Source organism: Hypomesus nipponensis, chromosome 23 (assembly GCF_054491055.1).
Source record: "Hypomesus nipponensis isolate SF chromosome 23, ASM5449105v1, whole genome shotgun sequence".
NCBI lineage: Eukaryota > Metazoa > Chordata > Actinopteri > Osmeriformes > Osmeridae > Hypomesus > Hypomesus nipponensis.
The window spans coordinates 10,415,963-10,435,814 of NC_140383.1; the positions used below are offsets into that span (position 1 = coordinate 10,415,963).

At 43.4% G+C, this 19,852-nt stretch overlaps 2 protein-coding genes across 2 annotated transcripts in view; one reads left to right on the forward strand and one right to left on the reverse strand.

Moving 5' to 3' along the window:
• Positions 1-2,949: 2,949 nt before the first annotated feature.
• lacc1 (laccase (multicopper oxidoreductase) domain containing 1) lies at positions 2,950-8,453 on the reverse strand. The gene is made up of 5 exons (XM_084689311.1): positions 7,812-8,453; positions 6,855-7,033; positions 6,047-6,212; positions 5,679-5,904; positions 2,950-5,008 (listed from the first exon to the last, which is right to left on the reverse strand). Exons 1-5 carry the CDS (start codon positions 8,329-8,331, stop codon positions 4,810-4,812), a joined length of 1,290 nt encoding a protein of 429 aa, XP_084545437.1. The 5' UTR covers positions 8,332-8,453; the 3' UTR covers positions 2,950-4,809.
• A 2,001-nt stretch (positions 8,454-10,454) lies between these two features.
• The window catches only part of enox1 (ecto-NOX disulfide-thiol exchanger 1), a 52,079-nt gene continuing 42,681 nt past the window's right edge, over positions 10,455-19,852 (forward strand). The window contains exon 1 of the mRNA XM_084688096.1: positions 10,455-10,939. The gene's annotated coding sequence lies outside the window, so the exon portion shown is untranslated. The remainder of the gene's footprint in view (positions 10,940-19,852) is intronic.

The window sequence follows — 19,852 nt, forward strand, 5'->3', positions numbered from 1 at the left end:
GATTCAGCTGTGTCTCACATGGAGCGAGAGGCTTATTTGACCCAGTAAGATGAAAGCTGCAGGAACTTCCTGTACACTAGAGGGATTGTCTTCCCTAGATGCTGTATGCTGTGTGTGTGTGTGTGTGTGTCTGTCTGTCTGTCTATGTATGTATGTATGTAAGTATGTATGTATGTATGTATGTATGTAAGTATGTATGTATGTATGTATGTAAGTATGTATGTAAGTATGTATGTATGTATGTATGTATGTATGTATGTATGTATGTATGTATGTATGTATGTATGTATGTATGTATGTATGTATGTATGTATGTATGTACAGTACATATTTGTGTTTGTGTATGAGTCATCAAAGTGCAGTTCTGTCTGGGCAGCCATGCTGCAGGTGTTGGGTAGAGCTACCAGCTGCTGCCTCAGCACTTTCAATCCCCAGTGGAAAGATCCACACTGCAGCTATGGCCAAGACCCATACCCTACCAAGATCTATACACAAACACATGCACGCACGCACACACTCCACCTCTTTCTACCCCAAGGTAAGATCCACATTGGGGGAGCCAAGCATGTTCTGCTGTGTCCGGAGTGTTTGCTTGGGCCTGTTTCCCTCTCTCTGCTTTATACAGCCTCAGCAAACTGAGGGCAGGTCTGATGATTAGACAGCGAGTCTGGGATGCCGGGACAGGACCAGTTTTGGTTGCACACATTCCTACCCTAATACTGTTCTTCTGGATGAGAAATTAGCCATTATCTTGACGAGAGTCAAAACAAACACACTCCAACTCGTCCTCAGACAGACACAAGAGCACAACCTTCCTGCGTGAGAGGCTTTTCCTGTGTCTGGCCCTCTGATCTGACCCATGCTCATCTCAGTCAGCAGAGATACATCGTGTTCTCTTGAATAGCTGTCAGACAGAAGAGGAACTTTGTGGTCAAGAACAACACATCAGACCAAATCTTAACGGCCATTGGCCCCGGCTGATGTATTCTGTTTCCTGGCCCTTTCCTGACTATGTGAAGGCTGTGCATGTTCACAGCTGCTCTATTGTGTATATCTGTTCTACCACGAGAGGCATGCCGTGAGAATGTTGAAAATGTGGAAGCGTGTATGGATGTGTGTACGACACGTGTACGTGTGGATGTGTACGTGCATGCGTGTGTGACACATACTTTCACTTCTCTAGTTGATGCTGCACTGGCAAGATGTGCCGGTAAACTAGACTTCTGGTAGACTCCAGAATAAAAAATTAAAAAAAAGAGTTTCTTGCATTAAAGTACTTTGTCGTGTGAGTTTGTCTGGTGTATTTAACTGGGGTTGAAATCAAGTTATTTAGGGGATGAGTGCAATGTGTACAGTGCAAAAAGTAAACTGAGAGGAAAAAGCAGATGTGGCTGTGTTTCTATTGCTGTGTGGGAGTGTGTATTTTATGTACCTGATCTCTGTCACGGATATGAAAACCTCAAAGACAGCCTGCAATCAGGAGCAGAAATGAGCGCTGGAGAAATCTCTTACATAATGTTTTAACGTTGCTCTTTCCATCTTTCTTCTCTATCCAAGTTTAGTAAAACAAAAACAGACACACGAGGGAGACATGAAAAGTAGATTGCATGACAATGGAAACTGGTGTAACGGATGTAGAATTTGTCAAAAGGTACATTTTTGTACATCTTAGATCATCATCACAATAGGTGCCACAACAGAAGGAGAGGACAGTGAGTCTTTGTGAAGAGACGTCAAAGTTTATGTTTTCCAAACGACCCAGACCACCTTATCTCTTCAACGTTGACCTTTGTACTTGGGCCTTCTCCGGCCTGTTTACAACAAAGCAGCGCACACACACGAGCACTCTGCTTAGCGACTGTATGTGTGCGCTCTGCATGTGTTGCGTGCCAAAAGACCATGGGGAAATATGCTGGCAGACTGGAGCAGCCATTTCAATCACATCCAATCCATTCTTTCCACAACGAAAGCAATCCGTTTTGTATTTTGGAAACAGTTCGAGGTTCATCCGCCCGCACACCACACCATCCGTCCTGCCCTCGGTAAGAGGGCTTGACTGGAAGTGCAGACATGAGGAAGATGGAGAGTTTAGGTCGAGGTTCTCCAACAACAAACTCTGACCCGTGTGACCTCCTTGCTCTACTGAGCCAGACCAATCAATAGAGAGAGAGAAAGAGAGAGAGAGAGAGAGAGAGAGAGAGAGAGAGAGAGAGAGAGAGAGAGAGAGAGAGAGAGAGAGAGAGAGAGAGAGAGAGAGAGAGAGAGAGAGAGAGAGAGAGAGAGAGAGAGAGAGAGAGGAAAAAACATTTTCAACTTTTTGGAAGTTGCTGCTGTGATGCTGTGTCTCGATGGAAACCGGATGTCATATCGATCCATCTAGAACCCTGTTGTTCCCGGGCATCAGTGTTATGTGTACGGTTCCGTCTTGTTGTTAGTATCAGTGACCTATGCACTTTGTAAAGCTCTCTCTTGGAAGTCGCTTTGGATCAAAGCGTCTGCTAAATGCATAAATGTAAATGTCGTTTTTTCATGCCCTCTTCATGCCTTTTCTTCTTCTTCTTCTTCTTCTTCTTCAGACTTCACTCCTCGCTCTCTTTTTCCATCCGCTCTCCTGTTCACGTGGGTGTGTCTGCATCTGACAGCCAAGCCCTCGGTCTTGTGATGGTCTGCACACGGAGGGGAACATCTGCTGGCAGAGAAGGGCTGAGGTGTTTGTCTGTGTGCGCGCATGTGACATGTGTGTGTGTGTCTGGTGAGGACTTTTTTCCAGAGATCATGGGCCTTTTAGCCACACCATATTAAAGCTACGACAGGACAAATTCAATTACTTGAGTTACGTCAGTTGAGTTTACTGTTCACGCTGGCTGCGCATTGTGGTTGTATGCCATCCTTCAGACGTCACATTCACATCGACAACACAAAATCATTTTCCAAGTAAGACTTCATCAGTTTGTTTCAAAACTGTGCTTTAATTTGTAGGTCAATTCTATTGGCAGTGCTGTTAGTTCTTGACTTTGATTGCTGGAATTTGATTAAATAAAGAACATTGAAGACACAAGGATAGGGAATCATCCCTCCTCTTTCCGCTTTCACCCATCCTCACTCTGTAGCTCACCCCCTTCTCTCACACTAACACACACACACACACACACACACACACACACACACACACATCACACACACACACACACACACACACACATCACACACACACACATCACACACACACACACAGATCACCATTACAGTAAAGCTGGGTGAAAGCTAGACATTATTAAAACCTTTTCGAAACTTTTCCAGGGCTCCTGACACAGCAAATTTCAGCAAGTGTCCCCTCCACTGAGCAGTGTTCAGGACTGACAGGACTAGGTGTCATGGCTGCAACCATTACAAATTCAACATCCTTATTTGGATGAATAATACAGTATTCAGAACAGTTGCATGTTCTACACTCCATTATACAGATGTGTGTTCCCAGAGGCATTATTCACCATGCCAATGTATGGGCAATCCAGAGTGTATTGTAGCCTGTCCCTCAGGCAGAGGTCTGCCATGAACTCAGTAATTACAGTAGAACAGATGAATAATGAAAGACAGCTCTGCTCCTGTTACACCACAGGTGCTGAACCTGGGCTATGGAGACACACACAAACACCTACATGCACACACCTGACCTCAAGTTCAAGCACACACATATATCAAACTGATGTGCACACACACACACACACACACACACACACACAGAGACAAGAATAAAAGAATAAACTCCTGTCTAAGCATTGCGCTCTTCCAGGAAAAGGTTGGGCAAGCGTAATGAAACAAGGTAATACACCTGGGTTTCATTAGTAAAGGAACACCTTTTCCCAGAACTGTCAATTCTCAGAACAGTCTTGTCTCTGGGCCTTTTAAACCAATCAGTTGGCATTTGCAGACAAATATGTCTATCATTTTGAAACACAACAACCCTTTTATCAAGTCTATGTCTGTTACTGGGTCACATTTTTATCTCTATTATCTACTAACAAGCTAGAATTTAAAAAACAAGCCTGTCCTACCACTTCTCGTGGGGGATAAAGCTACTGTATAACAAAAAACAAACATCATTCTGGCCTTTTGTGACCAACAATACATAAATAGCCCTCTTAAGTGTTGAGTCATAAAAAAATGCTTGAAATATCAAGAACATCCCAAAGTGTCTCATTCATAAGCAAAACATCCCCTCCTGACTCAATACATAGCTAACACTGCCACCTCGTGGCCCTTATTGGTATTACACAACCCACAGTATCAATACTGTTATCTATACTTCCCCAGCTCCCTTTAGTCCCCTGCCTGTGTGTAAGGTTGTTAAACACACATTAAGAACAGCTGTTGGTCTTAATTGATCCCATTAAATAAAATGTATTCAGCTGGAACTTACACAATGCAGTTAAGTCTCGTTAAGCACATGGTTTAATGGAGCATTGTTGTAGAACAGGAGAATTGTGCAAAATATATAAACTACAGTTAAAAAGGATTTCACGTGTATCGTTTCAACGATTCCGAGTTTCATTTTCACTGCTCAATAATATACAAAGGTTATGGTCAACAATAAGATCTTCTAGACAAAGAGTATAGATACGATCTGAGAAGCCGTTGGGTTCATTCACAGCACTTGTTTTGAAATGACTTGACAGCGGTCATGGCTCTCAGTTAGTTCCTGTGTCTGTCTGGTTTCCTGCATGTCCACCTGTCTATCAGTCAGTCTTTGTCACGCTGTCTGTCTACCCATCGGCACATCTATAATGTATGAATTTGAGCAGATGTCTGTTAGTCCCTGTCTCTCCCAGTCTCTTCTGTCTCCTTGATCCACAGGAAGCCGATCTGGGTGCCAAAGTTGAGCCCGTCTCTCACGTGGGAGAAGAAGGACTCGGGGTGGCATGCGGTGCAGGGCGTCACACTTGGCCTGTCCGTCACTGTGTCGTCATGGATATGCTCCGGAAGAACTCCGCCTTTCTGGAGGAGTAATCTGGGATGGAGGACAGCAAGTGTTGGAGAATATTTGGTTAGGGTTAGTTTGCAGTTCAACATATTATATTGTTTGCAGTTCAACATATTTATTATACTTGAAGGGTAACCTGGTATAACCCATATCAAGTATGTACTGTAAGTTTATTGTGAAGGTTTTGGTGAATTGGTCGTCTCAGCTTTTTTGCACCAGAGGTCAACATGCCCCTAGGGGGTAATATATGCCATTACTCAGAGGAGGAGGTGATATATGCAATTTCCCTGAGGGGTAATACATGACATCACACAAAGAAATCCTACATGTCATTGATCATTTAGCCAGAGAGTGAGGAGGTAATTTATGGAATGGTTGGAGAACTGACCATAGAGCTCTGGCAATCTCTGAGATTGCCCTAGGGTCATGACCTCCATGTATCCAATCAAACTGCAGGGACTATAGTGGAGCTATGGTGATCAATCAGTGAAATACTGACCTGGCCAGACCTTATTGGAAATCAATCAACCAACTCTTAATCTAAGAGCTGGTCATGAAGACCTATTCATAGATTCACACCAAAGCTGCATTGCTTGGTTGACCTTACCGCCCCTTGTATGAGAGTGTAGAACACACTTTGTCAGTGTGACCAAAGGAACAGGGAAATCCCAACATCCAAGTGCGTATAGCTGCTTACCTGGTAGCCAATTGTATGTTGATATGAGGTTTGTCGGCGTCCGGGTCGAGGACACAGGAGGGGTGGATGTCTAGGAACTCCAGGGCCTGCTCTTTCTTCCAGCTAAAACAACACACCCCCACCGACGGTCCAATCACCACGCGGACGTCACGCACACTACTGCCAAACCCCTCCACCATGGCCTTGACTGTTGCCATGGCAACTCCCATCAGGGTACCCTTCCAGCCTAAGCCAATCAGAAACGGTGAGGTTTTTAGCATGGTTAACTGATTCGATAATAGTTTAACCTTTAGATATGAGATACATTTTCTGATTACAGTTCCTACAGCACCCCACACAGTTCAGTGTTGTTAAGTTGTCATACACACCTGCATGAGCTGCCCCGATCACCTTTAATACTGGGTCAACGAAGAGGAGGGGCATGCAGTCCGCCCCTGGAGCTGCTATGACAACGCCCCTTTGATTGGTCACAATGCCGTCATAGCTCTCTGGCTCATTCGTGCCCATCACCCACACATCATTGCCATGGTTCACCTACCAGGAACATTGAAATCAACACAGTGCTTTTTTTCATCATAACTCAGAGTGCAACAACAAAATAAAAACTGATAAAAGTTACAAAAAGGGATATATGATAATAAATAAGGGATTATGTTCATGTAAATGTATGAAGTACTGTAAAAAATTGCTAATATGATTGTAATGAAACTGGCATATCCATCATAACCTAACAAAAACAACAGTATTCTTTTTATGCAAAGTTTGCTTTAATACACTTGATAAAGGCTAAATGTTAAAACATCCAATCCCTCCCATGACTGGGAACCTCTTTGGCACTGTGCAAAACGTCTTTGATAGCTCTCAGGGTACAGCGCATACCACCAAGGCTGAGACCTTACCACAGGGGACTGGGTTTGAGTCCTGCCCGGGACATACCTTCCCCTCCCTCTTTCCCTGTTTCCTGTCTATCTGTATTTGTCACTATCAATAATAACATTTTCTTTACACAATTATTCAAGCACCAATGGTTGATTTTTGTGTCATATATTTTCAGTTTTGAAGGGCCTGTGATCCAGTTTGGGGTCGCGTGTTCAAAAACTAATTCCGGTGCTAATTGAGCAATGTGCTTAATCTACCATGATCTGCCATTTTAAACTGAATATTGTAGTTACATACCTTGACCATGTGGAGACGCCGTGGATAAAACCCAGCAGTGACCGCCAGTCTGCGGACATTCTCGGACACGACTCCTAGGGGGTCGCGTCTCCTGGAGCTACTGAACAGGTTCAAAGAAGACAGGGTGGAGATGGTGGAGATGCCACCTTGACGGGTGCTGAACCCATGGGAGAAACAGTCTGAGTGAAAACAGAATGTGAAAAGAATGTGAGAGACAATCCACATGTTTCACCTGAGTATCAAAAGTGAATTAACTAACACTGACACATGTATAAAGTATTAAGTGTTACGTTAACGCTCCCCTCAGTCACTTTATTGCACACTGCAACAGCCCTATTGCACACTCCTATTCAGTGGCGGTTCTAGACAAATTTTACTGGGGGGGGGGGGGGGGGGCAGTATTTAATCAGAGGGGCACATAAAAAAACGGAAACAAATAATATTTAAACATTAAATACTTTAATTTTGTTTTACATTAAAATAATACAAAATGCCCCCGGCTCTCCCTCTTCCAGCTCCTCAACTATCTCAATACCATGATATGTTTCTCTAACTTTTTCATTTACTGGGGCAAAAAAGGCTGCAATGTCCTTAGTTCATGATGACTACTAGAAGAAGAAAAGTTCAGTCAGCTCAGGGGGCCACAGCATTTTTACAGGGGCACTGGCCCCTGTAGGCCCCCGTGTAGAAACGCCCCTGCTTTTATTGTATATTTTATACTGTACAGTCTTGTTTTGAATTATTCGTAATTGTTAGCATTTTCTCGTACATTTTCTACATTTTATATTCAGACTGCAGCCACTTTTAAAACTCTTACATGTTTAATGTATGCACCTGCTCACCAAAGCAAATTCCTTGTTTGTGCACCTACTTGGCAAATAAACCTGATTCTGATTAAATCCATCACCTAAAATACATAAATAATGCATAGACATACAGGCTACTGTGCCAACTCACCTGAAATCAAAGTGGACCTTAGGATGGTAACATCTCCTTTCACTGCAGGTAGTTGCTGTAGAAAGCTTGACACCTCTTGCTTGACGTCACTCAAAGGTGTCACTGCTGGCACGTCGGTGAGGTCGCCGACTGCCACATACTCGAAAGTGTATAATGCGGTGAAAAGTTGCTCCTGATATAATTGCAACAACGCTACACCAGGTTTTGATGTGATGACCTTAACCGACTTGAATTCCAAGTCGTCCACGGCAAGTTTGAAACGATAGAGGCATTCAGCAACGGTACTAAAGTTCAAGACTTCAACATTTCTGTTTCCGTAGGACAGTGTATCCAGCGGTGTTGCATGTTTGGTGCCATTTGGACCGTTGACTCGCTCATAGTGTGGTCCCGTCAAAATGTAGATTGTACCGTCTGTTTCTTCAGCTAAAGCGGTCCTAACGCCATCTATCTGTTTTTTAAGGAAGTCTTTGTACTTCGAACATGGAAATGAAATAAGGTCTACTACAATTACTGTAGACATTGTGAATAAACAGTCCGAATCACCTTTGCTTGAGTATTCGAATGGTGTAGCCTACTACAACCCTAACGGAGCAACAAGGCAGTTTTATGGCAAGGAGGAACATATTATTTACGATGTGGCTCAGAAACTTCCTGCATTAACGCAAAGGGGGAAGAAAGAAAAGTACAAACGGCTGACTCCTCCCATATAGGGAAATCCAACTGTGGTCCCGTCAAAATGTATATTGTACGGTCTATTTCTTCAGCTAAAGCGGTCCGAACGCCATCTATCTGTTTATCGAGGCAGTCAGTGTAACTGCCCCAGGGTCCCAGTTGAATTATAAACTATAAAAATTATGTGTTTTCATTTTCCCCTCCATTTAATCAGTCATCCAAAGAATCAGAATCAGACTTGGTTTTACCCGTCATGTAGGTTTACAAAAACACGGAATGTACTGTGGCAGGAAGGTGCAAACAATAAACATATACGGATCTTACATCAAAAGTAAAAAAAGTACAGTAGTGTAACTACTCCTAAAAACTAAAAAATCGACAAGACACTAAGACCATTTAAAATGTAAAATATAAATGTAAATATGAATATACTATATGTCATGCACATGAGGTGGGCTATGGGCTATGATAGGGGAGGTCAGGTGTGATCATCATGTGAGTGACTCACCTGCCAAAAGATCCAACCTGCGTCAAACAAGTTCCTCATTCCTGTACATTGATACATAGTAATAACCTTTGGATATTCCCTGGCTTGTTTGCTGTCAGTGCCATATTATGTGAATTACCCTTGGGTTTTACTTAGAAATAAATTGTTTCAATATTATTTATGTGACATTATGAGTTTTTGAGCTGACAATACAGTAATCTATTAAACATATGATTTGACATCATGATTAAATAATACTTACTGAATATCATGGAAGTTTACCAAATGTATCCAGCCCAAGATTTGTGGTTTTCCATATATACGTAAATAAATGTTCAGGGGTTGTGTTAAAAGCTGTTTTCCACTTCTGTGTCTAATGCCATGTATCTTATGGGCTGTTGTATGGGTAGATGGATGACTGCCTGCCAGTTATTACCAAGGTCTAAGGTGAGGTGTGTTAATGTGTGTGCAGAAGAGAGACAGAGAAGGAAAAGTAGTGAGAAATGGATGAAGAAAGCTAACAGCATAATTTCCTTCATCCATTTTGAGTAGTTAGGTGTCTTGTATGGCCAGACTAAGGCCTTTCATTTCCTAACTTTTCATGGCTGTATGTCTGTCTTCAGTGTCTCTCCCCCATAAGTTCCCTCAGTTCACAAGATTACCAGTAGAGGGGGCAAAGTGACCACATTATTTTATACTTTCACTTGTGGGCCGTAATTGATTCAGTTGCATGAATTACATCCTGTCTGTGATCATAATATACATATTCCATATCTCAGTAAATAGTTTTCTTAGACTTCCTGAAAGTGTGGAAGGATCTAGTGGGCTTGATATCTTGCCCATACTAGCCAATTTGCTACTCGACACAGATTTGTAAATGAACTATGTTTACACAATGTGTGTTATGTTTAGCCTTCTATAAATCCGAGTATGCAAATATACAGCTATTATTTAAGACTGACAGACCAAGAGGACAGCAACAATCTGTAAATAAACGCAACATGCACACTAAGAGTTCAATAGTGTAAGACAACTTGCTGTGGAACTCAACCTACAGTAGGCCAATATTGCTTTTATTCTCGGGTGCCAATCTCTGTTCTCCAAGCCTGCTGGAGGTTGGTGTTTATTTCTGCCCCTGGCCTCCAGGGACCACGCCTCAGGGAAGGAAAGAGCCATCTGTATTGTCAAGGTTACCTACAGTAAGAGGGGCTGTGGAGGAATCTCTAAAAGGTGATCCTTATGCAGCGACCGATAAACTGTCGTGTTGAATATAGATTTAGGATTTGGTTGGAACCGCAAACGCTCAACATTATTATTTAGAAAATCAAATACACTGTGACAAAAAAACAAACATATTATTGATGTATTTTATTTTATATATTGTTAGGTTCTTCAATTTTATGACAGTTACTGTAGCTTAGCTAATTTGGCTGTTTGTGGGGAAACAGACCGTAAATAGGGAAAAGGTTGTGGACTATCTGACAATCGGGCCATCTGTCAGTTGGGAAAAATCGAAATTCCATGTGGAGAGATAAGCAGCGCTATTACTTAATGAGGCGAAACACACAACTGTAACGGATCAGATGTAGTCTAGTTTTGAATCAAGATCGATTGAATTATCTTCCGACATCACCAGAAACCGTTTTATCCTGTCTTTTTTGCAGCATTACTAAGCAAACAGATCCTCGGCTTTTGTGATAACGTTTCGATCCTGCACCTGAGTCGTTCTCGTTTCATAGACAGTCGACCCGCCTGTCGAGTCGTGCACGGCGAACCGTGGCGCGCGCTCTACATGGCCGTACCGGAGGCAAGCAGAAGCAAACGGCGTCTCGCTCCTCTGATGCGCCAGAGCTTGCGGGAGGAGAGGGGAAAGCGGATAACTGAAGTCGCTTCTCTTTAAAGGTTTACATTCAAAGGAATACTGCCGTGATTCTTCTAATCTTATTCACGGAGCTTCAAATTTTTTAAGGTAAAAACGATTTTCCCGATATATTATAATTTGTGTGAGCGGTTTTCTCAAGCTTTAGCCTATAATGTCAGCGTTATAGTGACATTGATATCGGAGGTTTTGCGTTGAGGCTTTTATTCCCTGTTCATTTAAACAGCCTTCACGAACAAACACTACCAAAAACAGCACCGACGTGGTTTGATTGCTGTTAATAATAGGTTGTTTATCTTGGCTTTAAACATACCCTACTCGACGGCATGTCTGCATATCAGACATGTTGACTATTTGAATTTATTCTGTAATAGGCTACATAGACAACTGTTATCCTGAAGTTAATGTCAGTGTTATTGCAGCCCATTGTCTTCTGGTGAAAATGTGAAATATGCTTCTATTCCGAAGAATGCCGACTGTCAATCACTAGGCTCCGCTCAGTGAATGTTTAACAGTTTACTATCATAACAATTTGCTATCCCCAAAACAGGTGACAGTCGCTCATTGATTTTGAATGACTATTATGCCGTCTATTTGCAAATTTTAAAAGATACACGGTGTCACTTTTCTGAAGAACTTCTGGAGTCCAAAGTCTGTGTTACCCACAAGTTAATAGCCTGTTACTGTGCACTATAGTAAGACGCGCATGATACCGAGATTGTCTGAGTAGATACATCTGTGCTATGCGGCGAGTCAAAAGCAGAATCACAGCTCACTGGCGGATGCCCTTGATAACACGTCACCTGGGCAACCGCTTCAGCACCATGGAGAGTAGTAGAGGGGGGAAGGGGAGGGGCTATGTCGAGTGGGTTTGCTGTCCTCGGAATGTCATCGTCCTGCAAGATTGTATTTTCCATTATTACATATCTTGCATTACGAAAATGATTTTGGAGTGGATGATAAGAATTCAAGGGAAGTTCTGCTTGATCCTGCTGCAAGACGGCTTGTACTTCACAGGATAGCAGATTTATTTTCACATAGATAGGCATAGCTTAGGTCTGGGGACCCCTAGTGTGTTGTTCATATTTTTAGTAATTTGTGTTGTAGTTTCACACAGTGCAAAGAGTAAAAAGTGCAACAAAAGTAGGAGACATTCTGACACACATGACAAGCAGGTTATTTTATGTTGTATGGCGACAGCAGGCCCAAGAAAGAGAAAGGCAGTAAAGGCAAACGGCAAACCTTTTTGATACATTTGTACTTTTTCCACGGTTGTGTTATCTTCTCCAAACACCACATACTGCATGTAACATAATACATAGGGGCGTGCACAATGTGCACTTAATGTTGTGTTTGACAAAATGAGCCAGTCTCAGATTGGAAAACAATTGGATCATTTTTTTGGAAACGTTCAAAATGGGTCTCACAGACCTGAACACCCCAAAAGGGATTGTCAAAGAAAGATAAGGAAGGAAAAAAGTGATGGTTCAGTCTGAATGACAGGAATAGAAAGACCACCTTTTCATAAGAAACACGCAACTTCACGTATTTAGGGCAGTCGTAAGTTGTTTAATTGATTGAGGTGCCTAAGCATTACAACCTCTGTCATCGGTACTAGGAAGAGGGATGGAGATTCTACTACACCCACCCCGGGATACAGTCTCGATACACGAATGTAAACTGCAGCTTAACACTTTAACACCAACAGACAGATTTCCCATGGGCCTCTGGGGTTGTTTTGGAAAACATGGCACTGGAGCTACAACATCAAAACAGCAGGCCACACCATGCCCCTAGAAACAGAACAAGCTGTAGAGAGCAGAAAGAGAGCGAGAGTGATGGAGAGGTAGAGAGTGAGAGCATGAAAGGAAAGGCGTGTGTAGGGTTGTTGGGAAAATACTAAATAGATTTGCAATAGTGTTTTCATAGGTCATAGTGTGCCACATGCGTCGTATTAAATACCATACAGATCCCACTAGTCTCAATAATAGGATTACCCTACTCTTAATCAAATGACAAAAAAAACTACAGCCGTGCACCCAGACAAACAACAACTGACCTGTCACAGGTCGACACAGATGCTCGCACTAATTGCTGTGGCATTTCGGTGTTTGTGACTGAATCAAGGCATAAATAAGACCTGATTTATGTGTGAGGGTGTGTTTAAATCCCAGACGTGTCAGCTATCAGTATGGTTGTGGGAGAGTTAGATTGACTGTGACCACAACTCATCTCTCTCTCTCTCTCTCTCTCTCTCTCTCTCTCTCTCTCTCTCTTTTGTTTCTTTCTTGTCTCTGTCTGATTTTATATTTAAACCAGCACAATAATTGGGTCCTGGATCCTGCCACATACCAGACTGTACACTGAGCTGCTTGTGCACGTGTGTACACACTCAGCTCCATGGCTGGTGTTTGTATCTGTCAGTGTGTGTGTGTGTGTGTGTGTGTGTGTGTGTTTGTGTGTGTGAGAGAAAGAGAGCGGGACAGACCGATTAATACAGAGTCTTTGTTTTCATTTGAAACTGTACAATGCCCCGTCAAAGCCCATGGTTTTAGCTCTTTCCATTATGCTCTCACTTCCGCCAGTGACACGACATACCATTATGGATGAGAGCATTAGAGGCATGTCAGTGCCGGAGTGGCAAGGAGGAGGAGGAGATGGTAATAGTGTTAGCCATGCCGTGCCTCTCCTTTTTCCATCACTCTGTCCTCTCTCGTTAATGGATCCACAATCATTACTGTCACTGCAGATAGCAATGCTGCATTACACTGATAATCAAGCTCTCATGCAGGCTTGCAGGCATACGCGCACGCACACGCACACAGCCATGGATTCACAAACAAACACATAGACACGTACGCACGGACAGTGAGCTTTTAATCAAACAGGAACACACCCACGTATGTGACCACCCATCAAAGGAAGCCGTCCTAACCCTGTCTGATGAAGAAACCAGCAGCACCGCGGCAGTGAGTCAGTGTGACTGAGGTGCTTTAGATTTCACACAATGGTCCCAGTGTGTGTGTGTATGTGCATGTGGGTGTGTGTTCTGTCATCCCGCTAATGGAGCCACACCACTGGTTTAGCCTCGGCTACAGATCAAGCAGATCTAATTTGTGCTGAAGCCCATGCAGAAGCAGTCAGGAAATGCAATTTACTGCTTCTCTGTGTGGGAGACAATGGCGACAGGCTGATAAGAGACCCGAGGGGAGACGTGCTCCCTCCAGAGGTAGCCCACAGACAGGGGAGGTCATTAGGCGAGAGCCTGTCCTGTCTAAGATGTCCAGTCTAAGCCTGATCTCCCATTCCGTCAATTATATTTCAAACTGTGTTCAACATCAGTTTTTTTGTACACACATGCCTCAAAATGCCTTGCTTAAAGCTGAAATATTTGGCTGTGATAATCGTCCATTGTCCTAACCACGCCTTTTCATAATGTGTGTTTTGAGAGATAAGCTTTCGGAACAGTTACATTTTCCAGTGAGAGTAAATGTTTCTTTGGAATGAGTGGTGTAGCATTGGTAATTGGCTGTGGTCTAGTCCCCATTTAAAATCCTATTTAAATCCTGTGTTCCCCAAAGATCATGTTGAATACTGTGGTGAAGCACAGCGACTGGTTCTTAAGAGGGCTAATTTTCCACTTTTTCTCGTGTTTTTAGACTGCAAGGGGCTGGGCCTGGCATGACTTAAACCTCTATAGAGCTGCCTTGAGAGCTGTGAAGGTTCTTTATGGCTTTAACTCTAATGAGGTCATTGGAGGTGTTTTTCAGATGTGTGCATGTGTGTGTGTGTGTGTGTGTGTGTGTGTGTGTGAGAGAGAGAGAGCATACTTGTGTGCATGCGTAAAGGTGTCTGCGAATGTTTCTGTGTGTGGTTGCGATAAGGTGTAGATAACACCAGATTCGAGCTCTTCCCATTAGCGTGGCTAAAGAAGAGTGACATTGCTCACTTACCCACTTCCCTCCTCTCACACTCACTAATCTCTATTTTCCCACTCTAAGAACCCAAGGTTAAATGTTTTTAAGGCATGCCATCAATTGTCTAAAATACGTATTTGTCTAGGATTTCCTTACATATTTTTTAAAGATTTCCTCAAACAACTGTATGATAAGCTCTGCCTAAATAGTTATTCCCCACAAACAGTAAACCAAAGTTAAAGAAAACAGTTCTGTGGTCATATTTACAAAAGGGATTTTCAATAATAAACAATTACATCCTCCAGCCAGACCTAGTAAATCAGCCAGACCTAATAAATACATTTAACTAGAATTGTCGCTACAACAGTTGCAAACTATTGCATACTCTGCAGTGCGTATTGTAGGCATATCTGTATTTATTAGTGAGTTTGGTAAGCTAATTTCCCCACTGAGGGACAAGAACCTCATCTTTATATTAGTTATGTCTGCAGTCTGTGTTTCCTCCTCTTGGCACAGGCCAGCAATAGATTGTCATAGACACTGCAGCCTTTCACTGCGTCTGGGAGTATCAGGTTACCAAACGTTTCTCGCAGCCCTGGGTTAACTCCCAGGCTCACACGATGTCTCACCCTGTAGATTATCACTCCAGATGTATATTGGTGGAGAGACCCAAACACGGGTCTTATTTACATGAGGTCATGCTGAAGGCAGGAGTGGGAAGGTGGAGCTGTGGTAGGGAGGGTAGGTTTGCTTCAATTCTATGTAAACAGAACCCATGCCGCCATAGAATGTCCCATGGCAAAATATATAATAAAATATGGCTTGTTTATTCATTTAACGTAGACTGTGTGCATGAATGCGCCGTGTATTAAGTGTGTGTGTGTGTGACGTGTGTGCGCCTACCCTCTAAGCTAGATATAGATTCAAGTTTCTCAGGAAAGGTAAGATGCCTAAAAAAATGAATGCCATGTGTATTATTCTAGTCATGAATAGAATCAATTTGGAATCAAGCAAAACATAATGATATTCATGGAGGACAACCGACCCGGTATAAAAACAAAACAACAACCTGATCGTCCTGCAGAAAAGAACTGACGACACAGGGAGAAGATGTCTGCCATCAGTCCCATTGATCCAGGCTCCTCTTCTCTCTCTGGTGTCTACCACCCCTCCCCCACCACCTTCTCCAGCGTGTCCTTGAGCCGGCAGGAAGCGGCCTGGAGGGATCTCGGAGACTGTGGTTTAGAGAGGAGACCACTGGTGCAGACGTCCTGGACACCACTGATTTGTGGCGTGGTGGAGCCTAGACCGTTGTCAAGCGGCGTGGGTTTTGTTCTGTATCGTGAGAAAACGAGGGGCTACAACAAAAGCCTTATGGTGATTTGGACAGGCTAGATAATTCCGTTCGGCAGTTTTTGACTTGAGTTAGTGTCATTGTGGTTTTTTTTGGGGGGGGAGAGGCAGAGAGGTAGACGTGAAGAGAAAGAGACAAAGAGAGAGATTTAAAGAGCTGGTGATAAGATGTAGAAAGCACTGTGGACAGGAATGCTCGCTGAGGGTGCAAGGAAATTTGAAAGGCTGTCTCTTTTTGACTCGTGTGAGACTGTACAGAGTGTGGTAGGTGATTGTGTGTGTGTGACAGTAATGGTTGATGAGAGCAGAGGGGGATCTGTGCAGCTGTCTGTCTTCTGGTTGGGCAACCGCTCTGATGAATGGAGGCAGAGAGCTCCTGTCCCTCTGAGCGAATCACAATCCCACTTCAAACCACACCTCCTGTGATTTTACACCTCAAACTACATCTCCCAGAATGTCCATCGAAGTTCATATTTAGACAGAGGGAAGCACAAGCAGAGAAGAAAGAGTGAGCCTTTCCGCACTACCAAAGAGGATAGACTGGAGCAGAGATAGGAACAGGAAATCTGGGGGTCACTTCATTCTTACTGTGTTGACTTATTGGAGGGATGTGAACAGGGAGGGAGGTTGACTTGTGTAAGGATTGGGGTGTTTCTCAAAGTAGGTAGCCAAGCACCTGCGCCACCGCTGTGTTTCAATGAACCTTGCACATTGCAGGCTGTCCGAGCCGCCCTCTCTCATTTTACCCCACATTACTGTGGAGGAGACTCCTGACCAAGAGGCACAGACAGATAAAAGACACATGACCCGAACTGGGTGGAGAGCAAAATAGGTCATCTCATTGTAGTCTCTCTGTGTTTCAGCCCTGGTTCCTTCTCTGTGGTATTTCGAGCTGGGATAATTGCCTGACCTGTAGGACCAATAAAGGTGTCTCTGTTGTAGGATGCTCTGTATACATGCGCTGTATGTTCACACACACACCAAATCTTAGTGGAGCCGATGATATGAATTGTACAATGGATAAACCAACGATAAATATGTTGTCACAACAGACACAAGACCTACGTCAGAGGATGAACACACGGACAAACTCTCTCACGCGCATGCTCTCTCTCTCTCTCTCTCTCTGTCTCTCTCTCTCTCTCTCTCTCTCTCTCTCTCTCTCTGTCTCTCTCTCTCTCTCTCTCTCTCTCTCTCTCTCTCTCTCTCTCTCTCTCTCTCTCTCTCTCTCTCTCTATCTGTCTCTCCCTCTCTATCTGTCTCTCACACACACACACATACACACACACACACACACACCCGAGAGAGCTCAGAGAGGATCAACGAGGAGGAGGAGGTGATATTACACATGTACCTGTCAGAATACAGTCACCTTTCCCAGAATCTCAGAATTAACAGGTTGCTAAGCAACAGGATAGAGGCATGCACTGTGGTTTGATGGACAGTGAGGTTTCTAATTAGGCTGATTTACCTTCACCAGCACTGACAGTTAAATAGATATTTGTACAATACCATCCTGCATTATGTATGTGTGCTTGTGTGGGTTGGAAATGTGTGTGTGTTTGGGTGTATTACGTGTATCTTGCATCGAGGAATTCCAGCAAGTTGGCTGCAGATGCTTTCAGAGGGTAGAGAAACCTGTAGAATTCAGACCTAAGGTGCTAGGAGACCTCTCATATCCCTCCTCTATTTCCAGCAATCAGGCGATGTCTTCTCTTCCTCTCTTCTCTCGGTATCCCTGTCATCCCTTCGGCTTTAAGGAGCACGCAAAAAACATGCTGGACGAGTCTTTATTTCATAATCTCTCACAGTCTTTCTTTTTTTTCATGGGGAGCTGAGAGAGTGGTCCCAAATGCAGGAGATGCAATACAGGACGAAGGAATCAATATGAAGGTGTTATTGGATGAAGGATGGGGGGGTAGTGGACAGGCAGGCAAGGTAGGAAGAATGAAGTGGACAGACAGACGGACGGACGGACAGACAGGGCAGGTCGGTTGGATTGGGTAGACAGGGCAGGAGGGCAGGGCAGGGCAGGGGGAAAAGGAAACACGAGAGAAAAACCAAGGGGCACCCAGACGTTCTCTGTCGCTCATTGTCACCTCTGTTCCTCTTTCTCTCTCCTCCTCCTCTCTCCTTCTGCTACCCTGAAGCACAGCTCCAGGTGTCAACCTCACAAACTGGAGGATTTCTCTGACATTTAGAGGAATGACTCAGTACCAGAGCATGTGAGTATTTAAAGAGGGAGCACTTACAGGCTTGGTTAGGGCAGTTTGTTCTCTAAAACAGCCTTGATGCATAAACTGGATTTTTCTCATTCAAGGCGTTCAACATTGGCTGCCTAAACAGTTACATCATATAATTGAAATGTGATTGTTACAAATTAGAAAAACATTTGAGAGCAACAGTGATTGAGATGAGTCCAGATGCCAGTACATAACACTGTTTCAGAGATTCAGGGTGTGATTGGACAGGTCTGTTATGTCAGTGGATTGTTATGATAGTGAATGTTATTGGAAGAGTGAAATTGTCCCAGATGCCAAAGGCTGGTAATAATTGACTGCAAATGTCTTCACTTTGTTTTTTTAATGCTGTGTGTGTTTGTGTCGGTGTAAGACACTGTGTGTGTGTGTGTGTGTGTGTGGAGGCTGCATCCTCCCTGTCCTGTTGATATGGTGTCTCTCCATTAATGTTGCAATAGTCTCCTGAAGTGCCTGGAGTATAACATAAACATTATCCTCTTTCCTTCCCCATCAGCGTGGAGGCACTCTCCGCATGTACAGTACGTGTGTGTGTGTGTGTGTGTGTGTGTGAAACCTTTATCCATGCCTGCAGGGCCATGGAGAGAAGCACATCTTTTCCATGTCTCTCTCCCTCGCACACAAACGCGCACACACACACACACATATATTGCAGTGAGGGTAGTTTTCCACTCCGTCTGAGGGTGCAGTATAATGCATGCAGAACAGTACAGTGATATTTAGCAGCAAAGAAGAATGCTTTAAAATGTAATGACTTATGCAGGAGGCCACGATTTCATTGGAAGCACTTGGGTGCGCGGGGCAAAATCTATAATCCTCTTTATTGAAGGGAATCTCAATGATACTCCTATGGGAATCCTCCTTCTATAAGACCCTGTGTGGGGGGAGGATGGAGGAAGAGAAAGAATGAGAGAGCGAGGGGGAAAGAGACGAACGGTTGTGAAATCCCTTTGTTCCCCATCTGGAGTATTTCCATTTGAGCTCAATGATAATCAAATACAACATATAAAAGACTCTTTCTGTGAGGCAAGTCAGAAGTAGACTTTTGCGGATCACATGAAGATAAAAATGATTTGAACACCATGTGCATCTCTACTGGACAAAATGTTATGCACATACTTGTGTATGTGTCATGCACTGTAAATGACATGCCTGTTTTTTTGTGGCTCCTTTCCCGACTGTAATGACAGACTGTGGTCTAAGAGATTATTGGTTGTGAGGTGGGAGTTTGGGGTCTTGGAGGGACTTTCTATTTTAATACACAGACAGAGAAGAGCTCTCAAATTGAATCAAGTTCTGAATTCTGATCTATAAATATTTAAAGTGCAATATGACTGCAATGTCTGGCCCAATCTTTGAGAAGTCCATCCTGCATACGTAATGGCAACTGGATTCTCTGCTGTATGGAATGAGATGAAAAGATTGATCGTTTGTGATTCCTCATCTTTCTCTGTCTCTGTCTCTCTCTATCTCTG

Coding starts and splice junctions, on each gene's coding strand:
- lacc1 (XM_084689311.1), bottom strand. CDS start 8,331: ATGTCTACAGTAATTGTAGTAGACCTTATTTCATTTCCATGTTCGAAG. Junction 7,034..7,811: donor AAGGTCCACTTTGATTTCAG/GTGAGTTGGCAC, acceptor GTTTTCACTCAG/ACTGTTTCTCCCATGGGTTC. Junction 5,009..5,678: donor AACATACAATTGGCTACCAG/GTAAGCAGCTAT, acceptor CCTCCATCCCAG/ATTACTCCTCCAGAAAGGCG.